Source organism: Magallana gigas, chromosome 6 (assembly GCF_963853765.1).
Source record: "Magallana gigas chromosome 6, xbMagGiga1.1, whole genome shotgun sequence".
Classification (NCBI taxonomy): Eukaryota; Metazoa; Mollusca; class Bivalvia; order Ostreida; family Ostreidae; genus Magallana; species Magallana gigas.
Window position 1 is genome coordinate 32,867,246 of NC_088858.1, and position 25,522 is coordinate 32,892,767.

Genomic DNA, 25,522 nt, shown 5'->3' on the forward strand with positions numbered 1-25,522 from the left:
GTATATTTAATATTCATGTCGTTATGCATGTACATGTATATCGAGAAGGTCATGGTGTACACAGCACACAAGTCAGTGTTTTTGTCTAGATTTTTGTTTTCTCTCAAGTTGTGATTAATTTTGCTCTCAATTATAACCTTGTATTAGTTATGAAGAAATTTTGGAGAAAAATCAGTGCCGCGAGCGTGATTTGATCCCACGTTAGTACAATAGTACTACTTACATCGCCCTCCGCGCAGCCACTGCGCCACTCGCGCTTCATTTGTACGAACATTTTTTTTTTTTAAATATAAGGTAAGGCTATCGTTTAAAAAAGGAAAAAAACTGAAAATCAATAAAAGTAAAGCTAATTTTTTCTTCGGAATAATATATTCTTAAAAATAGAGAGTATTTCACCCCTTGTTATGGTTCTTTATTCAAAATTTGAATAATTACTTGTTGATGTTTTATAGTAATACCAGGGACATTTATGTATATCACCGCCTGACATGGAATGCACCGATCCAGCTTTATTTCCTTGGGGAGGTGGGGGGGGGGGGGGGTTCGGAGTGACATTTTAGTTTGCCAGGAGGTCAGAGGCATATTTTCGATATTTTTTTATGTTAATTTAAATTTTCAAGGGGGTCCGTCCGGTCAATGATACGCGTTTTGTCACTGCCGGTTTGATACTCAGCTTAGCATTAGCTTTGAAATTCGTTATCATTTATATGTTCTAATTAGAAACCAATTATATTTTTTTTATTATAGCCGAAGCACTTGTTCATTCTTGAAAATGATTCTCTAAATCATGCATGTATTGCATTTAACTTGGTTTTACACGAAATAATTTAATTGAATGATCAGCCCAAATTTGTGGCATCCCGTTTAATACATGTTAAGAAGCCCGATAATTAACAGTGTTTTAAAACTTACGCACATTTGTATTGATTGGCAAAATGTGAATATAATAATCTTCGTTTCGGGATGGAATTGTAACGGGCTTAGCAAAACCAGGGACGCTGGTGTCTCACTGGCAAGAAAACTACCAATTTACTTAAAATGATATATGTCGCATTGATCCACATAAATATCTTATGCCAAAAGCTATCTGATTAATTAATTCAAAAATTCATTATTATTGATAGTAACGAATAAAAGTTGGTTAATAATGTTTACATTCACGTAATAAAAACCGTGTTTGATTTCGTAGAGACGGAAGACCTTAATGATAAGTGTTCGGTAAAAATTTCTCGCTTCTGAACTTCCAGTAAAAAAAAAAAAAATAAGAACGCAGAACCTTAAAAATGGATGAAAAAACAAAATTAATATAAAGATTCACAATTCACTCCTTGTATGTGCCAAATTTCCATTTTATCATGCAACTTGATATACTGGTTCACAGCCAGTTTCCAAAACTCGGAAGTGGAGTGAAGACAAACGAGGGGAATAATTTTGCTATCATGAGCAGTAAGTACATGTATGTTCTTAATTATTTTCTTCATCCAATTTTAGCCTACAGCGAGTTCACCTGTGTCACGTGCTTCTGTTCAATCTGGTATCTGCTCGCACGTGTCTTACACGTGTATATCTCCATTCTTTGTAGAACAATAGGGTGCTAATTAATATACACAGACTGACACCTGTAGATACTACCATGTGAATTGGTAGATGCTTTAGGACAATGGGATAGTAATTAGGTATACACAGAATGTGTCTCCTTGGTCAGTTGACTTATCTATGAGAAATTCATAATGAACACAACAAAGACTTTTAATGCTACATGTAAACAGCTGGCACATGTAAAGCTTATTTGTAATTGACTTCAACACAATATTTAAAGTAATTAAAATGATATTATAAATAAAATGAATGTGCAAGTAATAAAATGTTGAAAGAGTAGATTATCATATATAGTCAATGTAATACAAATCATTGCATTCACCAAACTATATATGCATTGATCTATATTGATAAAGTTTAAATACAGTTTTGTAACTACACTTGTATTGTTTTCATTTTAAGGAAATATTTATAAGTAATATGAACAGATCCATATTTCAATTTTGTCATTAGTACAATTGGCAACATTTTAAAAAACATTATATAGTCTGGCATCATGTCTATTATAGACTGTGCACTGTTGCATTCTCTCATTGGGGGGGGGGGGGAGGGGGGAGGGTGGAGACTTTTTTCAGGACCCGTTTCTGTCGTTATAGTCAAATTATTTTACTACTCCTATTACAAAGTAAACTAATATGTCAACTTATATTCTTCCCAAAATATTATACATGTGTATAAAATTATCAATTATTAATGTCTTTATGCAAAGCATATTTTTAACAAAAATTATTAATTTGATGTAATATATATCATATACCATATGATGATTGTAAAAACTTGAATAACTTAATTGAATGAGCTGGTCATCTAAGATAGTCTTACCAATTTTTATATAAGTCCGTTGAATGATTTAAGTTATATGTAAGTAAGTAAATCATTTATTTTTGTGACATGTGTATCTTTAATTTACAACTGAGTAGTATACAATTACATAAATCAAACACCTGCCCATTGGACCTATGATAAGTCACTGTTAACACTAAGTTATGATTTTATGCATGGGCAAGAACTTAATTTGTCTTAATTAAAATGCAGAATGAATAAAATTTGCAGCTTGTCTTGGAAAATTACAAATGAGAGTTTGAATTTAGAAACTAGAGAAATTAGAGAGATTATTTGGAAAAATAACAATTTGATATAGTTTTTTTCTGAGATTGTAATCTAAGTTCATTTTAGAAGAAATTGGAATGTGTCCTCTACATGTATTTTGTCTACAGAGTTTTCATGTGCACTCTGAGTCTAGACAAGTTCACCCTGAAATTGTGCAGTCTCTATTTTCAGGGGTAGTATTAGGACTATATACCCCACACCGAAACTGTGCCATTGTTGATCTAGCTAACAATATGTTTAGGAATGTTCATTGAGATGTTATTTTCTAGGCAAACATTTTCCTTTGATAGTTTGTATGTTCTTAATTTAGGAGTATTTAATGTGGATATATCCATTTGCCATCTTAGTTCATGTTCTAACGGCTGTTTGCTAATAAAATGAGTTAATATATACATGAAGTACATGGGGGCATATTTTCATAGGTTGCCAGCTAGTATATCTACATCATCTAGAATAGACATTGTGCTTTTATGAATAGTCCTTGTCACACTACTACATGTACATTTTAATACGTGTATTGTCAAACAACAATTTATGTACTTGATATACCATATGACTGCCCAGAAAGACAACAACTTCAGTAAATAATGAGTAACATAAATACAAGGCTTTTAGTTACTAAAACATCTTGTCAATGAATAGAAGAAGTCGATCAGAAATAATTAAGTACTACATGTAGGTAACTGCAAGTTAAAAATCAGAATTAATCCTTTAAAACCTATGGCCAAAAACTTTCAGAGAGAGAGAGAGAGAGAGAAAGAGCTAGAACATACCCGGTATATATAATCATGTTCATAATTAACTTTGAAACAAACCAAAATCATTCATTAGGGGAGAGAGAGAGAGAGAGAGAGAGAGAGAGAGAGAGAGAGTTGTTGAACATTAGGGTTCACTGGTTAAAAATACATGTACCTGGTATGTATTCAGAGCTTTATTTAAGCTCATTGAGCATTGTTGAGTAGAGTATTAGGAAAAATTTAATATGTAACATAACTATTGAATAAACATTTAAGTGTTTGTAGTATAACCTCACAATATCCATAAAAGTACCACTGAGACCAACATAATACAACTGCATGATAAATAAATGTTATTTAAGAAATTAATGGGTTCTAGCCTCTGATCCGCCATTCAGTAAATATTTTAAAACAATCTTGACTAATAAATGTCAATCATATAATAATGATTCCAATATAAGTCAGATGAGCAAATCTAATATTTTGAGGCTGTATTAGCAATAATTTTTGAGAACCTTAAATTTATCACAATGATAGGACCCAGTTCATTTAACAGGCATGGGGCAATGACTTTTTTCATAAAGGAAAAGCATGGGACAAAAACTTCCTTAGTATTAATTAAGTACCTGTGGGATGAACACTTTTTTAAAATAAGTTACAATTCCCAACTCAAGAGGAACAATTAATATCTTTAAACATATTTTATTTAAAAAAAAATAATAATTTAGGAGGGAGTTACTCCCATTATTATTCAAAACTGTCTGACTTGCTCTCTTTAATTTACACAAAAATTCTATGAAAAGATGAAATTAGAAAGCTTATGCAATTCTGAGAAAAAATATGCATTATATTGCCAATTCCATTGAGGTTTAAGAAAAATATAGCCATTTAAGTGAACCTACCATTTCCCCACTCCTCTATTTAACACAGATTCATGGGGCTCTCCTTTAGTAAAACATATTAACTTAATCTTTTAAACATCAATTGTTGTTCAACCTCCTTGAATAAGAAACCTTATTCAGTACTACATACATCTACATAATATTACCATGATAAAAGCATCAAATCACTTAGAAATACTCTTACATGTATTACACTCCCCGTATTTTGATTGTCAGAAAAAGCATTTATAGTTTGAAATATTTTACCTAATATTATGAAACTTGTTGCAATTTTCTTGGGTCATTTCTTACACATATTTGAAATAATCATCACTGATGCTAAGAAATTGCTCTTTTTTTGTAAATTGGATGATTTGTAGCATTTTTATTCACAACTAGACATGCCATCCTGCATGTGTTTTTTTTTTTTGTTTCCATGAAAATGGAAGTTAACAATCATATTTAGTGAATATCTTATCTATTCTGGTTTCTAGTCTCCTTTTGATAAACAGTAGGACCTGCAAGTATGATATACCTACCTTTAATTTAAATAAAATTAAAACACACCAGGGTTACGCTGGAGATGGATATATATATAAGAATTTCATGAAAAATGTTCAATTTTTACATGTATTTCTACATTTTTGACGCATATATATTTACAATAAAAGGGTAAAAATATGTTGATTCTTGTTCGTTTCAATAGTAGTACCGTAATTATAGTAGCTAGATGTTATTTGAAGGTCAAGTGTACCTTTTCATATCATACATGTATACGTAATGAAAGAAGGGAGATGATTTTTTAACTAATGTAAAAACATCTTAAATATCACTTTTGCACAGGATACATACACTTGGGTTTTTAAGGTTGATACTATAATAACTACATTTGTTTACATGTAATTACATTTGTATTACATTTGAAAGAAACATATTCTTTAAAAAAAAAAATGGGTTTATAATTTGTCAGGTTTCTTATTGGTATTTCATAAAACCAGAGAGCAACTTCACTGCAGATCTATAAATTTAATGATTAAATTGATAAAAACTGTTTTAAAAGTATTAATTTATTTTTATCTCAGTAATTAACTTAAGCCTATAAATTGTCATCAGAATAGGAAATTCCAACTTTCTGGGTAGGCCAAATTTTACTCAAGTGGTGGCCATTCTACACATGTAACCGAAGAGGGAGTATTAATAAACTCTCCTTCTGTATGTATATAAAAATAATTGTTTACATTGTACCTTTTGTAATCAAGTCTCCCAAAAGAAGTTTGGAGACATTGTTTTTGACAGCTAGCGGTTTCTTCTTTTTCTTCTTTCTTGCCTCTGAACTTGTCCATCACTTTTCTCAGAGATGGCTGCATGAACAGAGTTGTACACAACTCTAGATCTAGAATATGATAGGCCTGCATACCCTGTTTTAAAATTTAAATTTTTTGTTTTTAAATTGGGGTTGGGCAACCATAGTTTTGGGGGTCAAATAGGGGTGGGGTCTAACACTGAATCCGTAGGGGAAAATTATACACTATATTGTAAATGGTTATCACTTGAAAACCGTTAAAGATATTGACATGGATTTTTCAAATGCTAAATATATTGAGTGTTAATTATGGTCAATACATGGTACATTATAGATATGATCTCTGGGGACTATATATATTCCCCAACCCCGAGGTTTGGGAAATTACTTAATATTTAAAAAACCGTGACTCCTCACCCCTAAACCATATAGATTCTTGTTCCTTGTGCAATGGGGCATCATATGGTATATAGGTTATGGCCATATGGGGGTGGTTCCGTCTACCCCTGAAACAGGAAGTGCCCTAATTTAAATATCTCATTAAATTCCTATGAGATCCCCAACCCCAAACTACTTATATTCTTGTTCTTTGTGTTAAGGGGCATCAAATGGTATGTAGGTTATGGGCCCTTGGGGTTGTCCTGGCCCCCATTGAACAGGAAGTGTCCAAATATCTCGAAAACGGTTGAGATCCCCACCCCTAAACCAAATAAATTCTTGTTCCTTGTGTCAAGGAGCATCAAATAGTATATAGGTCATGGGCCCCAAGGGTGGTCATGACCCCCCCCCCCCCCTTTGAACAGGAAGTGCCCAAATATCTTGAAAACAGTTGAGATCCCCGCCCATAAATCATATATATTCTTGTTCCTTGGGTCATGCCGGTTCACCTGATGTACAGTATCAAATCAAAATTGAAAACAAAAATGAGTCTCCTTGCAGCAGTGAAAAGTAAGAGTTTATAGGTTTACATAAACAGAAATATTTTTATTAATATTCAATAGAATTGGTAATTTTTGGTATTTATTTTCTCAGAATTTGTTAAATCTTATTGTTATAAGCTCTATTAAGTCATTTCAAGAAGAATATGTTATTGATGGTACATATAATTTAGCATGTGTAATTCATTAGATGGATATAATGACATTATCTAATAAATTAATACATTGGTTGTTTGAATATTGGTTTTACTAGACTATATGATCAGACAATTGAATCATAAGTGTTTAGTTAACCCCAACATACAATCAATCAAGATGATGTATTTAGAGGACTTTTTATCCTCTGGGATAAAATATCCCAACATGGTCATTCATAGGATTTTAAATCCTATAAAAGCCTTTTATAGGATTAATTATCCTATCAACACCAAAGATGGGAGAAAAAATCCTACGGGAGTTTATATCCCACAAAGATTTTTTTCTCCCATGGGATTTTGGTGGGGTTTGAGATGGGATGAAAAATCCCACCAAAATCCCATGGGATTTTGATATTTGAGAGACAATTATAAGGAAACTAGAGCAATGTGTACATTCATGCTGACATGATAGGATCAAAGTAAAATGTCCCACCAAGATATATGAACAAAAGTAAGCTATGTCCAACGGAAATGGTAGCGAAAAGCCCGGATCTTGTCATGTCCGGACTTAAATGTCGCACTGTTAATTAATAATGGAAATATATACATTTCATTTTTATGGTTGAAGTTACAAAATCTTTCATTGTGTTTCATGAACATTTGATATTTTCTTCTAGAATTATGATTTTGAAAATGAATTATGGATTGGACTAAGAAAAGTTAGAGAACGTGGAATTGAAAGGTAATTGTTTTTGCTTTAGCATTTTATGACAATATGATACTTACTCTTTTAATATTAGAATATACATTTGCTTTTCTGACAAAAAGAGTATCTTACACTGATTATGGTATATTTACAAGTATTGGTTATCGATATAAAAAGCTATGTCTGTAATGATTATCAATTAATGTTGTTATTGAAATTGTTTCTAATTTAATCGAACCTATGTAAAAATAAACAGATGAAGCCCATATTCGTTATCAATATACACAGTTATTATCCCATGTCCAAAATATTGTGATCGACAAACATATTAATTTATTTATTTTAATGTGTTTAGATGGCAGTGGTCGGACAATTCTTCCCTTGACTTTGCCTACTGGAGAAACAACGAATTGACCACAAGTCAAAGAAGTAGAGACTGTACCGTTCTATTTAGCATTGAAGGTAAAGTTTAAAAGCCAACAATTCTCAATAGTGCAAGGAAAATTATCATCCTTTTTGCAAAGAGAAAAGAATTAATCCTATAAGTATTTGTTTAAAGTGATTTTTTGTTAAAACTGTGAACACTTCCAGCATTGCAGGGTGTAGATTTATATATTTTGAAATTGTGTAATCGAAAATAATTTTGCAGGAAAATGGGAGAATAGGAACTGTCTTACCGAAAGAGGATTTATTTGTAAAAAAGAAACTTCATTGAAGAAGTCGCCATCTTCTGTTGTTGTAAAATCTGAATTTATTGTTGGTGGTTGTCCCTTACCATATGTTTCCTCGCCTATAAGTGAGTACTAATTGAAATATAATCTGTGCATCATATTTTGATTTTATTCAGCAGTGATACTGTAAAACGGGAAAATTTTGCGCATACATATTTTAGCGAAAACGCAAGTGTCAATACATTGGTGCAATTAAATTTTAGCGCACACACCTTTCATTTTAAAAAGGTTTTATTTAATAAAATCAATTTTACAGTATGATGTAAACTGTTTATCTGTTTCCTACAGATAATAAATGCTATCTATTGAATGAAACACAAACAACCTGGAAAACTGCTAATAGCACTTGCAACTCATTAGGAGGTTCCCTGTTAGCCATACAAAATCAACTGGAACAAGGTACCATTATACGATTTATAGATACATCGTTGCATTATTTTCTAATCACTCGACGTATCAGATTCACGCACATAGATTATTGTTTAGCTGGGTTTTTTTTTTTTATTATTAAAGATTATATATTGAGTTTGGTCAATCTGAAAACGCCTGGATTATGGATTGATCTAAATAGATTGGAGGGAGAAACATTCCGGAACCAAAACAACAAGCCTTTGCTGTTTACAAACTGGGATAGGAATCAACCAAAATCGCAGCAGCGAGTTCAACCTTTAGAATTACGAGGAAGCCTGCAGTATAAGGTAGTAATTTCTTTCATCAAGATTGCATCTTTGGAAAACTGTACATCTTTTTGTATAGAAATCTTAATTTTAGTGCTGGATGCTTAAATCCGATCTATTTTGCCTTTGTTCTCTCTAATTCTTTAATTATGCAAAGGGAATTCATCGACATCATGTCTTTTATGCTTAATATGTTCTACAACAGACATCACGTATTTTATGCTTAATATGTTCTACAACAGACATCACGTATTTTAAAACATATCATATTGTTTGTTTTAGGAGGATTGCGTTCAGATGTATACAGGCACCGTCGGCAGTAGAATAGGGAGATGGAACGTTAAAAGCTGTTCTGAAAACAATGCATTTTTCATTTGCGAAAAACAAAAAGGCAAGACTTTTTGTAAACTCTTTTTCCAGTACATGTATTGCTTTTTTTATTAAATATTCCTGGGCACTAGTTTTCGTACATCATAGTCTACTAACAGTTTTCAAGATAAAGTAAATTTATATAAAGTTTATAATGTGAATTCGACGAAAAGACGAAATGAAAATGTGTTAAACAACTAATATTAACCTTACTAAGTAGTTGCGCAAAACGGCATGGGATAGGTGCATTTGAAATACACTGTACATCATTCTGTTAAAAAGTAAAACCAGTTTTACCTATTATTTTTTTTAAATAATTCGTTACGATATGTTATAAATGAAATATAAACTGACATTCAAATATTTGTTGACAGATTCTTCAATATCATATGCCAAGAGAGACAGTGTGTGTCCACCTGACTATGAACAATTTGGAAAGAGTTGTTATATGTTTCATGCTGTCCCCGAAAACTTTGACAGTGCACAGAAAAACTGTCAAAGACACAGTAATGGTAGATTAGTATCAGTAACGTCTGTCTATGAGTATGGCTTTGTACGAGGAATGACAGCTCAAGTCAATTTAACCAGTCACTGGATTGGACTTAGACGTTCTAATGTAAGCATGTTCTTTTTTGGAAAATTTAATATAAAGATTTGATTTTTTAAAAACGAGACAAGAAATCAATTCTTTCTTTTTGACATATTTCTTATCTCTTTTTGAAGCTTTCAGTTTATCATAAAAATGAGAAGAAATTCCTTCTTTTTTTTTTTAAATTTTATTTATATCTTTTTTGCAAATATCCAAAACAAAAATTATGAATCTTTGATATCTCTGTGTTATTGCGAAGAAATTTCTAGATGTAATTAAAGCTAATTAATGTTTGGATCAAAAACTGTCAAGGGATGTCTGGGTTTTGATTCGAATGAGCATATTTTACAATAATCCATTATTAAAATAACAATTTTCAACGTAACTTATTCCTTTCCTTCGTATTTTTTAATAAACATAAAAATATGACTGAAAATAAATGAAACTCGTTTACATTGTATGGATGTATTGTTTATGATTTTTGATAATGAAATGAAGTATGCAATACATAAAGTTAATTTGAGTCAAAAATTCAAAATTTCGTTTTGAGTTAAAGTATAATTATATATATACGATGAATTTGGAAACTGATTAGAATTATATATATGACCACACAGGATACAGTTCTGTACAGATGGACCGATGGAAATCCTTACTTGTTTAGTCATTGGAACGACTCGGAACCATCACAACAACCCAACGAAGAATGTGTCATATCCCTCAATGGGATGTGGATGGATGTCCCTTGCACCAAAGAATATCCTTATCTTTGTGAAGTCAGTTCAGGTAATTTTCTAGAGATGCTCAATTCTTTATAAATTTGAAAGTTTGATATTGGTTTTTGATTGCATTGTCACTGCCCATTTTTTAATATTAGTGCGTATTATTATGATACAAATTACTTTAGCATATATCTTCAAATCGGAACGTCTAGAATGGCCATGAATATTTATTAGATTATTTCATTTATTATTATTAATATTAGATTGTAATATATTCAGTATGAAATAGACTAGAACAGATTAAAAACTGTTTACAATAAAAATGGCAATTTGGGAAACTTTATCCACCGCGATATATGATGGGGTTTTTTTTGCTAGTTAAAGCAGAAATACGTTCTCCTCCGAAATGTATGCCGTTGTTCGGAATAGCATATGACGGCGCCTGTTATTACGTACAAAATCAAGAGAAAAATTCTTGGAAAGATGCTCATCAAAAATGTAAAAGTCATGGCATGGACTTGGTTAGCATCCACTCAGCAAAAGAGCTAGAAACACTTCAAACTATAGTAGCTAGAATGGCACAGACCATCGTTTGGATTGGATTAACCAATGTCCGAAAGGCGTCAGATATGTTTCAAAGAGGTAAGCATGACATGAAATTCACTTGAATTAACTAAATGAGACATCTTGATTTTTTAACAAACTAAAGAATTAACTAAATGAGACATCTTGATTTTTTTAACAAACTAAATTCTTTTCTTAAATGAAAAAAATAAATATTCAGTGGTGGTTACAAGGAAAAAATCGAATCTGTACAAGCTCAAGTGGTTATTTAAAGGGTTTGATTACTAGTACGTAAATTATATTGTATACAAGTCTCGTGGATAAATAAAAGATTGGTAGAGTTCTATTGCGACAAAATGTAGAAAGTGTGCAATTTTTAATTTACATAATATCCAGAATTTTTTTCATTACCTCTACCTTTGTTCAAATAGGAGTTTATTGGTATTGGTCATCAGGAGAGGAAGTTAGCTACACCAACTGGGGGGATTTCGAGCCCAGTGAAAATATCCTTAACAGTGACGAAGGTTGTGTTTATATGGACACAAGCGGTTTCTGGCATGATGATTCTTGCAGCAATGAATATGCTTTTATTTGCAAGCATTACGGTAAAGACATTTTATTAATGAGTGTCATATTCATCAAGTTCCTATAATGGCATTTCGTAGTATCTTAAAATGGATTCTATTATGAAGTCACACAAATTAACACACAGCGAATCCAGGGTTTTAAAAAGTTAACAAAATAATCATGAGATAGCTTTACGGTATCTCTTTGAACCCCCAAGTTGAATACCGTCACCAGTTCTCATCTGTTGTTATCGTTCGTCGATATGGTTTAAACATCATCATCTTTCGGAACAATAATTGACCTATCTTGACAAAGTTTGGTATGAAACAATTTTAAGGTAAGTTAAAGGGCTTCATGAAAATGGTGGATGATCAATATTTTACCCACCAGATCTGCTTCAACCGAAAAGTTCTAGCTTAAAAATTGACAGGATTTGAAAAGTTTCCTAGTAAATATAGATCCCGAACAACCTATAATGTGTTTAATAGGTCAAACTATATTAAAGATTGATATTTGTCTTTTCTCCTGGGTTTCTCAAATTTTATACATGTATATCACAGGCATTTGTTTCTGTGATAAAGTTTACTTTAAATTATAGTGATTACGCAAGGTATCTTGGTGAATTCTGTAGAGTATCTCTCAGTGGATTGCGATCATTTTTGCTTTCAACGGAAAATCAACGAACAATTTCTAGAATCATTCTCTTCAGCTATAATTTTCTGTTCAAAATCATGTATGGCATGCCCCATCCTTAATCCGCAACATTTTGAGTTTCCTAAAACCATATTCGTGATAAGCAATCAAATGACGCGCACGTATTCTGCCCGAGACTAGTTCATATCGTGTTACGACTTTTCCAGTCGGAGAACACGTACATTGTTTGAGCGCTGTTTATGCAAAAAAGAGATATGTCGTTATTTTATTTTATAGGAAAATTATCGTAGAAGAGAATGGTACTACATGTATCATACAATGCACTTTGCATTTAACATTCGAATTTTAATTCAGATTTTGAATATTTTCAAGTCATATCAAATCATGTCATGACCATGCACCCTTAATGTATTTCTAATTTAAGTGCTCTTTTTTATTATCATGGAAGCTATCACAGGATAAAAATTTACAGGTATTTTTGCTTGTTCTCACTTATGTACAATTTAAAGTCCATTCATCTAAAGAAATAAATTATTTTTTTTGTCCTTCAAATATAGGATCCTTCTCAGATCTGAAAACCATCAGGGACAATTCTGGGAAGTCTAATGAATCAAATTCCCATTTTCAAAATAATCAAATGTACAGAGAGAGTGTTGAAAGCAACCGTCAGTCGCCTTTGAACCAATCAAAAGGTACGATCTACAACATTATTAAATGTTTTAAAAATAAAAATGTGTAACAAAATACGCATTATGTGCACGTGTTGTATTAAACATATAGTCATTTGAAAAGGAAAATCATATAATTTTACTATTCAAATGCATATCTTATTCATTGATAGTAAAGTTTTAAGTGACAAATGATAAAATAATAGATATAATGTTTTTGCCTATAACTTGATTTGTGGATTTAATTATTACATAACCGAGTTTTGCTTTCCATTTTAGATCAGAAAACAAATAATACAAGTGCTGTTGTGGGCGTGTCAGTGGGTGTGTCTATCCTTATTATATTGATCATAGCGGTGATTATATTTGTGACGTATAAGAAAAAGTATCGGTGGTATCCAAGAATGAGTTTGGGATTTTCAAATGCTATGTATCGTCGAGATATCGACGAATCTTACTAATTTGAAATATTGCCCTTTCTTGATAATATAGTATAGTACGATAATGTCTTAATTTTGTGCTTTCTTTATTTTTCTGTAATTTTGAATGATGTATTTGATGTTTTATACAATGAAACAAAGAAAATATTTTGTTTGTATATTCAATATGGTTGTTTTTTTTTTAACGTCGATTTCAATTTTATATATAATAGTGCATGGTTTGTTCTCTTACTCAAGATTTTGAAATTAACACGTTCACGATGATGACATGATTTCGTTGCGATTGTGTCTTATTTATGCTACGTAATATGATTTGTTTCTGCCATAAACTTTGTTGTTTTGTAATGTAAAATATTGAGAAATATATTTTTATACTGTTGTCATAAAAAGATACTGTATGATTTTAACTAAAAAAAAACAAAGTTGGCTTAATGTGTTTTTATTTTATAAAACCACCTATGGTTTGACCAACAGACTCATAGCATTGAAAACATAGCAGAGGCACTAGTGCTTGCATCAGGCTGCTACTTACGAACAAAAATTGACGAAAACAATAAGCGGTTATAATAATTTTCATTTGTATCCCATATGCAGGTATGATCGATAAGAAAAAAAATAAGATGTTTCAAATCTTATAATTTCATTTATGTTTACTTACCCTTTGTCCATTGAAAACCCTTGACATTATTATTACTTTTTGTTTTATCGATTAGTAACAATAATAATTCTTCTAAATCATTAACAAATGTATTTATTTTAATAGTTGACATTGTTCTGAAATTGTTAACTGAATTACCAATATAATCCAATCGTCGTTTTTATTCACAAACACATTATGACAATTTTTATTTGCAGTCAGGATGCTACTCTCATAATATTTTAAAATTTAATATAAAATTCTGGTTTAAAACATTAAATTTAAATCTACCAAGTATTATTCCCTCTATTTCTTACGGAAACTAATAGTTAATTCATAGCTCTATAGAAACAGCCGGACTGAAATCTACAAGCCCTGTTTATCTATTCGTCGAAATCTTCAGCGGCTAAAACTTATAAGAAACTGACAGGACTAAACATTGACACGCCCTTTTTATCGATTGGTAGAAACCTACAGCGACTTAATGATGTCAGACTCAAAGTCTCACAGGAGACAATTTGGCTGTTTCTTTTAGCTAACGTACTTGTGTACATTAACGCGGGTTATGTATTTTTTCTGCAATGTCGCTACCTTCATATCCCGAATGAATCATCAAAGAAAGCATTTTATTGTTTAAATATTTATATCTACCAAGTATGATTCCCTGTATTTCTTACAAAAACTAAGTTAATTCATAGCTCTAAAGAAACTGCAGAACTGAAATCTACACGCCCCGTTTAGCGATTGGTCGAAACATACGGCGACTGAAACTGACAGGAAATTGACAGGACTGAAATCTACACTCCCTGTTTATCGATTGGTCAAAACCTACAGCGACCTAAGAAAATTCACGCACTGCACAAAATAATCATGATGATGTCAGACTCAAATTCCCATAGGAGACGACTTGGCTGTTTCTTTTAGCTAACGCCCTGATGTACATTAACAGTAATTTAGTTATTTTAACTTACTTTTTACAATCAATTTATTACAAGAAAGGTGTAAATGCAAACAATAAAATGCTTCTTTTGTGATTCATGCAGGTTATGAAGGTAGCGATCATTGCTGAAAAAGTTAGGTAGAATAAAACACCCAGAACCGGAAAAAAGATATAATGATAAATAAACTGTACAAATGTCAAATAAACGAAACATTTTGCAGTTTGGGGATAACAATTGAATATCTAAAAGAATTCAGTTCAGTATGTCAAAGGCCCCCTGCGCTATGCGTACTAGGGATGTAAGGTTCACTCGGTAAAGGAGTAGTATACGTGTTGCCGTCGATATAATCATTTTAATAAAACAAAATGTACTTTCGATCAGAGGTCAGCCATTTTGTGATGATGTGTTATTCAACCTTAAATAGCTTCACTTATTCATTTTACTGATAGTGCCCTTTTTGAAGTTATGAAAATTATATGACATCTTAATTCCATTTGTATTGCAGAACCTGTCCGAAAATCAAACAATGTCAAAGCGACAAAAAAGGGCCTGTTGAATCAGAATTTCCCCGTTTGTCATACAATATCAGAAATGTAAAACAATTTTCAACTGTTTATTGTTATTGAAAAATTTTAACAGCTACAGTAAATAAATAGCAAGTTTAAATAACTTTATACTCAAAATAAACGTTTCATGACCTTTGAAATAATTGACTGCACAGCATGCTTAGAACAGTTATTTAACAACAGCATTTTCAAAATAACACCCGTTTCATAAATATTGCATGTAAAATGCTAACTTAAAGGTACTAGAATAATATCGCTGAACCAAAAGTCACAGTATTTTGAAAATCACATTAATATCTAAGAGTTTCAAACTGAAATCAATTTTCAAAATGTTCAAAAACAAAAATGTACATAATTGAATGAAGACATCATTATAAAAAAAATGAATACAGGAATTTTTGGTAAGCAACCCTTATATAAGACAACATCCATTTTATGAAAAATGTAAGTGTTAAAAACTTATCGACTGAATACATCAAATCATTGCTATTGTTTCATTATCACCTAAGGTCAGTAGGCATTTGATATAATCAAAATACCGATCTCTTCAAAAGCACAGGGTTCAGCGCCATTGTACAGATCTGTATTTTAATATAATATAATCAGAGTGCAATTTAATATGAAATGGAATAAATCTGCAATGATATTAGAAAAGCAAAATATAAGTGGTTTATTAATTGTTAATATACATGTATATATACACAAGTATAATTCCGATATCAAATATTGGCTTCATAATTTCTATGTAAATGCATGCAAGTTGATGTATAACTGTTTTCAAAGTTTCAAAATGCATTGTTAAACTGAACACGTTTGTTTGAATTGCTAAAAAAAATTAAAGTAGAACTACCAAGAACTAAATAAAGAGTTCTTATTATTTTGTTTCTTAATTTGTTTGTTTATAATGAGTTTGTTTATAATGAATACTTAAAAACTTGCTGAGACTCTATCCTCTTAGATTCTAAAACTAATTTTAATTTTGGATTTCCTTTACATGTACTACAAGAAGTAAATAGATTATTTTAATATCAATTATGCATTTTTAAACAATTTTTAACTATTCGAGTTAAAAATGTGCTCATTTATTTGTGAATATTGATAATCCATTATTCAATATATGTAAGAAAATATGTCAAAGTAAAATGCACCAAATATATATATATATATATATATATATATATATATATATATAAATTCATATTAGCTAAACTACCACTTCGACTGTGAAGACTTAATTAAATGCAAGACTTAGTTTTTGAGAAAATTGTTGGAAAATATTTATGAGTATTTTGTGTTGCAGGTTTGAAATTTTATCAAAGATGTGGAAATTGTTAGATACCTTTGTCTTACTGCACATTTGCCAAAAAAGTGATATTTTCAACACAATGTCAAAATGAAAAAAAAATGAGTTATTAAGATGTTCCTTTTTACCTTCTATTTGATATCAAAATTAAGCTAAATGAAGTTACTTATTTCCAATTAAAAAAAAATTAATGAGAAGCACAAATGCCTTACTTGGATTTGCAACCATAAATGTAAAATATACTAGTCCATGTATAAAGAAGAAAAAACCTCGCAAAGAACACACCTCATTTGATATTTGAAACGAAGAATAACATTTTTTTTCTAAAATTGAATTACTGTTTAAGAAGATCTGCTATTAGTTTGAATGTACATATATTAGGGTTTTTTGTGATATTTACTTTCGAGTTCCTATATCATAAAAATAGTTTTTGAAACTAAAGAATATATCATCAAGATGAAAACGTTGAAAAGCTAAGTTTTTGTTAATTATCACATAATACAGTATTTATAAAATATTATGCGTAAACAAAAAACAAAAAAAGATCTATACTATATACAGGGTTATTTTCATCCCACGTAATTTTCGCACTTCTACATTTAAAACCAGTTTCGCCCCATCTTGAATTTGCCCAGACACAGGGGCATTTATAACATGGGGGCAAATATTTCCCTGTATACAGTAGTTAGAGTAACCAAAAAAATGTTACTTCTGACATATGTTAATTCTTTTTAACAGTTTCAAAACAATTGAGACATTTGCAAATGTATAAGGACAATATGAAGAATTTTAAAACAAAAAAGCAATCTAAAAAAACTCTTATTTACATTCATTCTCATTACAATCTAAACTGTATAATTTATTGTTTATTAGTCAACAAATATAGATCTCATAGACGTGCAAGACAATTGATACATTAATAAAATTAGGCCAGTTGAAAAGAATGCAAGAATATGCATTTTACATTTTGTGATGACAATAATTTGAATTACTAGTAATTTAAAGACAGGCAGTTTGCTGTTGTAAAACTTCATAAGAAATTTCTCTCTTCATTGACAATAAAAGGGGCATTTAAGAACATGTATATGATATTCATTTTCTATCCCTGAAGTACATGTACAGTCAAACTTTGTAATCTCGAACAAGATGGGACTGTTTAAAAACTTTGAGATATCTGAGTATTCGAGATATCTAGGTTAAAAAAATGAAAAAAAAGGTGGTTTGGACTTACAAATCACTTTGACATATCAACTGTATTAGAGATATCAGTGTTCGTGATATCGAAGTTCAACTGTAGTACATCAAGGACAAATTGTAAGTAGTAACAATGGGGATAACATAGTTTGAATGATGTAAAAAAAATAGTTAAAGCAAAATAGCTATTTGGATTTCACACAGCAATATACAATAAATAAATTTGTAGCAAATTAACACATAATTTTAGATGGATTTCTTTCCAATGATACAATACTAGTAACTGCTAAATCTCAAAGAAATTGTATACACATGGTAAACTTATAACTACAGGTACACAATCAACATTCTAAGCATGATAACAGCAATACCGGTAATTAACAGTCCTGATCTCATAATTGGAGTATGCATAACAAATGAACATCATATCTTTGTTCATAATTGGAGGTAATGCCAAACAAATCACTGCACACAAGCTATAACGCATGGAATGAATTGAGAATTCTAAATATATCCCCATGACTAGAGAGATGATGAAGACATATTGTAATGGAAAAACATTTACGCATATATATGCAGATTTAAAAAATACATTAACAAGAAGAACAATTTCTAACAGCTAAAAACATGTAACCAGCTTTCCATGGGTGAGGATTTGAGTTTTCATAACAAATTGAACACCGTTAATGTGCATGACTACAAAATTCATTGATACTGCACACGTACTACATTTGGCTGTGTATTCTTTTTTTTACGTTTTCGGCAGAATGTGGCTTCCGCTAAATCAAGTACATCGCTAAATGCCATGCATATATTTATATTAGAATAGTCACATTCAGGAATATGTTGATTCAAATTCAGACCAACTTGTTCAAAAACTATTTCCGCCAAATATCGTACATGCCAAATATGATATGTTTACAGTTTTGCACAGAAATGTAATTTCGTTACTTTAAAGATCAAACAGCCTTTTTTGTACAACCATTCTTTAATGAATATGTATTTAACAGTGCATTATGGTATCCCCCGCTGGCAGCACAACTTTTTTTTTATTCATATATAAATAACTTTGAAAAAATAAAATAGAACTGGAATTGATAATATTCCAAACTGAACCTCAAAAGTTCATCTACTGATACAGTAAATAAATATTACATAAAATGAATATAAATGTAATATAAATTCTTTTTTGATCATTGGTTACTTTAAAATATTTCAAAACCTGAAATTCATACTGAAATTATGTTATGGAAAAACAACACCAGTTACAATCTTAATCATCTGAACTTGCTATTGGATGTACATCTTTTCTTAAAAAATATGGAATTTCAAATGCAGCCACATGAAACTTTCTTAACCAACCGCCAGCGGCAAAATTTCTAATTGTCCCATTTCTGAAATGGTGTTGCCAAACACTTTTGACAGCTGTTTCTGGCAAATAGATATCTCTAAACCTCTGACCCGAGCAGAAAACTGGTGCTACTAATATATCATCCCCAACTAAAAATTGATCTGCTATAGTGAATGTTTTCGGATCAGGTGTTATCCACCAAATAGGTCTGATAAGGGGCTGGTCAGAGTTTACCAAATATTTCTGAAGATCTATTTCTCTATAAATTGACTTGTGAAGACCAAGAATTTCATCACTTGCATATGAGAGAATGTTTTTGTTTTGAATAAAAGCTGCAACAGGAGGTTTCATTGCTGGAATGAAAGTAGAAACCTGTAGCCATCTTAAAAGTATTTCTGGATCTACGTTATCATTCATAGTTGACAAATCTAAGGTTGAAACAAGGAGCGGGTATCCATATAATGATACCGTAAGTAAATTTGGAATACTGTTAGACAGACAAATCTGGGAAGCATTTTTCTCGCTAGGAACTTGTTTGAAGCTGATTTCAATTACAGAAGGAATGTTTTGAGTTCTGTAGGTTGCTTCTTGAAAATTGGGCCATGCTGTCAAATTGCCTAACAAATTCAGCCAATGAGTATATAATTCTTTTGTTCTGCTTGGCCGGTTATTTTCCAGTCTATCAACTGATGGTACAGTAAGTAAATTAAATTTCTGAATACTAAAACTAACCATAAGCTTAGAAAGCTCTTTCAAAAGAAACCTTTGTACATTACGATTCCACAAATCCCATATTGCACATTGTGTATCCCTATAGTTTTGTAAATAGGTGGCATCGCTAAAGGAGTTTTCAATAAACATCTTGGATCTTATACCAGGAACAAAATTCAAAGACTCAAATGAAGAGACAGGGAACACATTGAACAGCATACTACATTTTAAATTTTTAAGCTCCTCCAAAGACTTTGCAATGTCTGAACTTATTTTGAAATCTCCAAAATGACTAACAAATTTTAAAGGTATTTCTATCAAACTACAACTAAGATTATAGCTAGTTGTAGCATTCACAATGAAGTCAATTAACTCTTTTGTATCCTCTATTACAAGACTCTGGGTGTCCCAAATGAAATCCATTATCCATTCAAGGTCTGTATTATTGAAAGAAACTGCAGGTTGCAAGCCAAATTTTTTCGATGTACCAATGTGAGCCTCTTTCATGGATGATCCTTGACAAAGAGCATATTCAAGAGAGCTGGATGTTTCTTTAGAAACAGGAGAAAGACAGAACAAATTGTTGTTGGAATGATTAAAAGATACCTGCACAGAAACATCATTGATGATATAAAATGTTGTTCCTGTACTAGACAACCAATAATAATCATAAATGTCACCAATGCCCTTGTTGTGACCAGTCAGTATTGCCCGTTTAGAGATTTGCATATTCTGTATAGGCCAAGTGTTTCTAGATGGATTCTTGTTATTTACAAAGCCATACCAGAAGCCATGATTTAGCTCAAGACAGTCTTCTGGTAAGAAAGAGGTCAGGTTCTTCCAGCTGACATGGTAACACTGTACACCATACATCTGTGAAGACCGTAAATTGAGGGCTGTCCCGTCAGCCAGGACGTAGCAGTATTTGTTTGAAGGGTTTTCACATTTGTCATTCACCGATGTATCTTTCACTAGTGTCTTAAGCTCAACGCCACCAAGATTTAATTTGATGGCATTTTCTTCTTCTCTTAGATTTAGAAAAAGTTCTAGTTCATCTGTATCGAAGGTGAAGAGGCCATCTTCCTTCATGATTTCACCACCGCCTTCATGCAGCGTCCATATAACAATGACTCCAATGGCCATCACAAAGAACATCAAGGTTACTGAGAACTTTAAGATCTTTTTCCTCCAGTTTGGTATCTTCATGTTGTGGTCCTGTACACAAAATGATGAAGACGTTATATAGAGCATTTCTAAATTTATGTCATTGAGCTGTTACTATACTTTGCAATTTGATTGGATGGGAGAAGCTTATGTCACCTAAGGAGCTGAGATGCCAATGCCGTGCAAACATTTTATTTTTTTGATAATTTTCAGATCAAAGTTTGACATACAACTTTATTACCTTTCTGTAACAACTTCATTCATATCAATGATGAGATGGGAGATATAAGGTACTTATCAAAACTTTAAACTTGCACATAGTTACATTAAGTTTCAGAGCCAGATAGGTCCAGCAAACAATTCCTCTATGCTGGACCTATTGTCCTGCTTGTTAGTGAAGATATTGACATTTTTAGTCCATTTGTTATCAAGAGAAAGTTTTTAAAAAAGATAATAAGCACCCATTTTCACTAGACCTTTTCCCCTCTTTATACAACATGCATCTCCACTACAAAAAGATTGTGTCACTTCATTTGAAAATTATGATTTCCATTCATCTAAAAGAGGTTTTGTGTGAATTTTAATTCAAATGGGCCAAAATGTTTTAAGCAAAAAGTTGAAAATAAGAAATGTTTACAAGGTAGATATTAGGAATGAAAGAATAGTTTTAAAGAAAATAAGAACTTACAATATTTCTTTTATATATTGTTTAAAGAAGCACAATTAATAACTTACTTCTGTCTTGGCATCTGTTGACTTAGAACTTCGACTTTGAGAACTTAGTGTGTTACTTCTGCCCTCCACACTTGGGGATGTTGTTTTCAGAGGGAGCTGAGCTCCTTCCACCGGAGTACTCACATACTTTGTCTTGTTTAAGTTATCATCATTGCCAGATGCAAGCAACTTGTCATTCTCATGCTCACTGTCAATCAAAAGTCAATGATGAAATGGGTAAATAGAATTACCGAAATACCCGTGATTTACCGAAATGCCCTTCAAAAACACCGAAATACCTCATTTGAGTACAACTATTTAACATCATAGTTTGAATCTAAGTGTTTAAATGTATTTCCCCAATTTTCAGTTTGATAATGTAAGTATTTTGACATAAATAGCGATTTTTAACATGTGTAGACCTTGGGTTAAGAACGATAACTCTTGCATGAATTGCTTTTCACTTGAATAGAGGTGTGAAATTTTATTCCCATAATAAAATAACTAAGAATTAAAAATAACAGTTTATCAGCATTTATTTTTTAACATCATATAGTAATTTGACATGATAATACTATAAATATATATTCCTTTTTCTACCAGAATTGCTCCTTTCTATTGTGAGTAGACAATTGGTCACAGGGCAATAACCTGTTAACTAATGAGATGAAACATTTATGTCCAGTTTAAATGAATTATTCAAAATAAATTTAATTATAGTTATTTACAAGAAATAAACTAATAAAAAGATTTAGTTACATTAATCAATAACCATGAAAATCGGCTGATTTATTAAAAAAATTAACTTTATATACAATAGCTATCTATATAAAATACTACACATACACTCTTTAAGGCATAATATTGGGCATTTTGGTGTTTTTGAAGGGTATTTTGGTGTTTTTGAAGGGTATTTCGGTAAATTGCGGGTATTTCGGTAATTCTATGTACCGTGATGAAACCGTATTAATCATCCCTGATTATAATTATCAAATAGATAATCAAGCCTAAAAAAGAGAAATCTTTGTATTTTTTATACTATTGAATGAAGATCATTTAAGCCCAGAGATATTTATAAATATCAAATAATTTAAGAGAATGTGCTGCATAAATATCTTGGGACATACAATGTACTATAATTAATCTTATTTCTTAAAACATTCTTTACAAATATTCAATTCCACAAAATTCCTCAAACATTAAACTTCTACAGTTATTGTCACTTGCATCTGTTATTCTACATTCAAGCAGTGTATTGATTGTCTTACAACATGAGTAACACAATATAACATTCATTAATTATTTATCACTTACACAATGAATTAATCAAACTCCCTTCTAAACATTTTATTATAAATAATAATTTGTTATCACATTCGACCGCTGTTTTTCAATCAAAAGATCTATCGCTGTTTTTGTGTCTGTGGTTTTTTTTAAGTTTGCTTCCCCAATGCCTATGGGACAATCAACAACCTCCCAAGACCTTCACCAGTTCACCATTTTTACGATAATCAGTTGTTGATTGTAAATAGAAAACTCGTTAAACATCGATTAATTCTCATTCTTCAATACCATGATTACTGTCAGTTGCCAAACATTTTCCCACTTTCATTTATACTCATTGTGATACAACAGTATTACCATAAACTCTCCGGTGTGTTTTCGTTTCTCGATCCCATCGTCCATAATGTTAATGATTCTTAGTCTATTCGACGCTTGAAAGTCATTCGGAAACCTCCACGGTTTATCAGAGAGAGAGAGAGAGAGAGAGAGAGAGAGAGAGAGAGAGAGAGAGAGAGAGAGAGAGAGAGAGAGAGAGAGAGAGTATTACTACAGTATATATGTGACACATACAATGTAGTTCTGACAGTTCATGCACAAATCCAGAATTTATTTCGGGGGGGGGGGGGGGGGGGGGGTAGTAGATAAAAAAAAATATTTTTTTTTTGGGGGGGGGGGGTCCGAGGCCTATTTTCGGTAATTTTATCATATAAATTTAACAACTTCGAATTCCCCCACCCCCTAGATCCGCGCATGTAGTGAATAGGGCTCCCTTGATATTAAATGCACGTTAACAAATGCACGTACTAACTTAACCCCTTAACTTAACCGGGGGGGGGGGGGGGGGGGGGGGTTGTAGGGGGAGTGATCCACGCTTGCCTGTCAGTGTGAATGACTTTTTAATATTCGGGTAATTTAAAATAATCTTATCCTTTGTCATGTTAGTAGTATTTAAATGGATTGACACCAACATACATGTATATACGTGTATTAAAAAGTTACATATTTATTAATACGTAGGTGATTAATGAGTCGTTCTGCTGCATGTAATGGGGGTTATCCCACTGTGTTGTTGCGTGTATTATAAAATATTACTAGAAGATATGTACCTGTGATAAAATTAATGTATGTAAAGATTATCAAGCATTACATTGTACCTGTATACACATAAAATGAGTTGGTTAGTTTTTTGTTAATGAAGCCTTTTACGTACATGTATATATACAAAGTAGCATGTAGGCCTACTATTCGATTTTGAGACTATATAGAATGTTAAATATTCATTTAAGTATATAATGCTTGCCTTTAAACAACAGTTAGATGTAAGCTTCTCCACGACATATTGCATAATATGGGTCTCATTCACACCTGCCTTGAAACTAAAGTACGAGCTCAATTCTTTATAATAATACGATTATTTATTGCATTGAAATTTCCAAAAGGCTTGTAATTGATTCTAGAGGCCGTACATGCACGACAAAACAATATTAAAAATAAAATTTTACTGTTTGGCCATACAGAGCAAAAACTTACCTGAAGCGCACCGTTTTCACCTTAGTAATTCCTGTTTCTTCTGCAAACATTTTATGACGAGCAAACGCAAACGGAAAATCGACATTTTCGTACAGGAATCCTGCTTCAGTTATTTTTTTATCAATAATGTGGAGAAACAAATAACAAAAAGCCCAAATGATTTATTAGGCTGGACTCTGCAAAAAAAAAAAAATACGACCGCTTCCCTCTGTCTGGCGGGATATGTCTGGGCATAAACTTGAATTTTTATCAACCATAACTTATATCATCGATAGAGGGCCGAATCGTCTGCGAATAACTGCCGGAATTTAATTAGTATTACTTATCCCTTGGGGAACGATGCTTAAGAAGAATCAGATAACCAGTGTTCCCAGAGGTATAGACATGACTATGTACTTACACTATGCATGCAAGTCAAATTGCACGGAATACGAAAATCTGTTTTCTGTCTCAGGTACTTGGCGGAAATGCCGATGTACGGCCCGTGTATATTCGATATATAAACATGTTTATCATGTATATCGATCATGCAGTTAGTATAATGTAACACGCTCACATATAAAATTATGGCGCAATGCTGATGTCGATTCAGTTGCAGTTCTGCAATGAGTAAGAGAACAATATTTGCAATGAACAATTTTTTTTCATCGCATGCACATAGTTGCTCTAAAGATACAGGCCAACACACACATTGGTTACATGAATAATCATGCAATTTACGCTGAATCAAACATA

The 25,522-nt window shown here is 31.7% G+C and overlaps 2 protein-coding genes across 4 annotated transcripts in view; one reads left to right on the plus strand and one right to left on the minus strand.

Annotated features, from left to right (window-relative positions):
* LOC105344080 (macrophage mannose receptor 1) overlaps positions 1–13,818 on the plus strand; it is a 50,680-nt gene extending 36,862 nt beyond the window's left edge. Inside the window, exons 27-38 of the mRNA XM_034469008.2 lie at positions 7,383–7,447; positions 7,767–7,873; positions 8,061–8,207; positions 8,431–8,541; positions 8,656–8,840; positions 9,102–9,210; positions 9,563–9,804; positions 10,395–10,563; positions 10,878–11,141; positions 11,495–11,668; positions 12,842–12,976; positions 13,232–13,818. Coding sequence (XP_034324899.2) covers positions 7,383–7,447; positions 7,767–7,873; positions 8,061–8,207; positions 8,431–8,541; positions 8,656–8,840; positions 9,102–9,210; positions 9,563–9,804; positions 10,395–10,563; positions 10,878–11,141; positions 11,495–11,668; positions 12,842–12,976; positions 13,232–13,413 — 1,890 coding nt within the window. The 3' untranslated portion in view covers positions 13,414–13,818. The remainder of the gene's footprint in view (positions 1–7,382; positions 7,448–7,766; positions 7,874–8,060; positions 8,208–8,430; positions 8,542–8,655; positions 8,841–9,101; positions 9,211–9,562; positions 9,805–10,394; positions 10,564–10,877; positions 11,142–11,494; positions 11,669–12,841; positions 12,977–13,231) is intronic.
* Positions 13,819–15,568: 1,750 nt separating this feature from the next.
* LOC105344077 (SITS-binding protein) lies at positions 15,569–25,270 on the minus strand. Of its 3 annotated transcripts, none has more exons than XM_066086794.1 (3): positions 25,188–25,270; positions 21,995–22,181; positions 15,569–21,310 (listed from the first exon to the last, which is right to left on the minus strand). In XM_066086794.1, the coding sequence occupies exon 3, from the start codon at positions 21,299–21,301 to the stop codon at positions 19,307–19,309; it is 1,995 nt and encodes a 664-aa protein (XP_065942866.1). In that variant the 5' UTR covers positions 21,302–21,310; positions 21,995–22,181; positions 25,188–25,270; the 3' UTR covers positions 15,569–19,306. The 3 variants fall into 3 exon arrangements, with proteins under 3 accessions (XP_065942866.1, XP_011449962.3, XP_011449963.3); XM_011451660.4 differs by lacking the exon at positions 25,188–25,270 and adding an exon at positions 24,788–24,938; XM_011451661.4 differs by lacking the exon at positions 25,188–25,270 and adding an exon at positions 23,615–23,717.
* Positions 25,271–25,522: the final 252 nt, after the last annotated feature.

What these genes read in the sequence shown, in the direction of transcription:
- LOC105344077 (XM_011451660.4), bottom strand. Translation starts at nt 24,837, where the DNA reads ATGTTTGCAGAAGAAACAGGAATTACTAAGGTGAAAACGGTGCGCTTC. An exon ending in GTGAAAACGGTGCGCTTCAG is followed by an intron (nt 22,182 to 24,787) that starts GTAAGTTTTTGC and finishes TTTGATTGACAG; the next exon opens with TGAGCATGAGAATGACAAGT. An exon ending in CAACAGATGCCAAGACAGAA is followed by an intron (nt 21,311 to 21,994) that starts GTAAGTTATTAA and finishes TTTTGTGTACAG; the next exon opens with GACCACAACATGAAGATACC.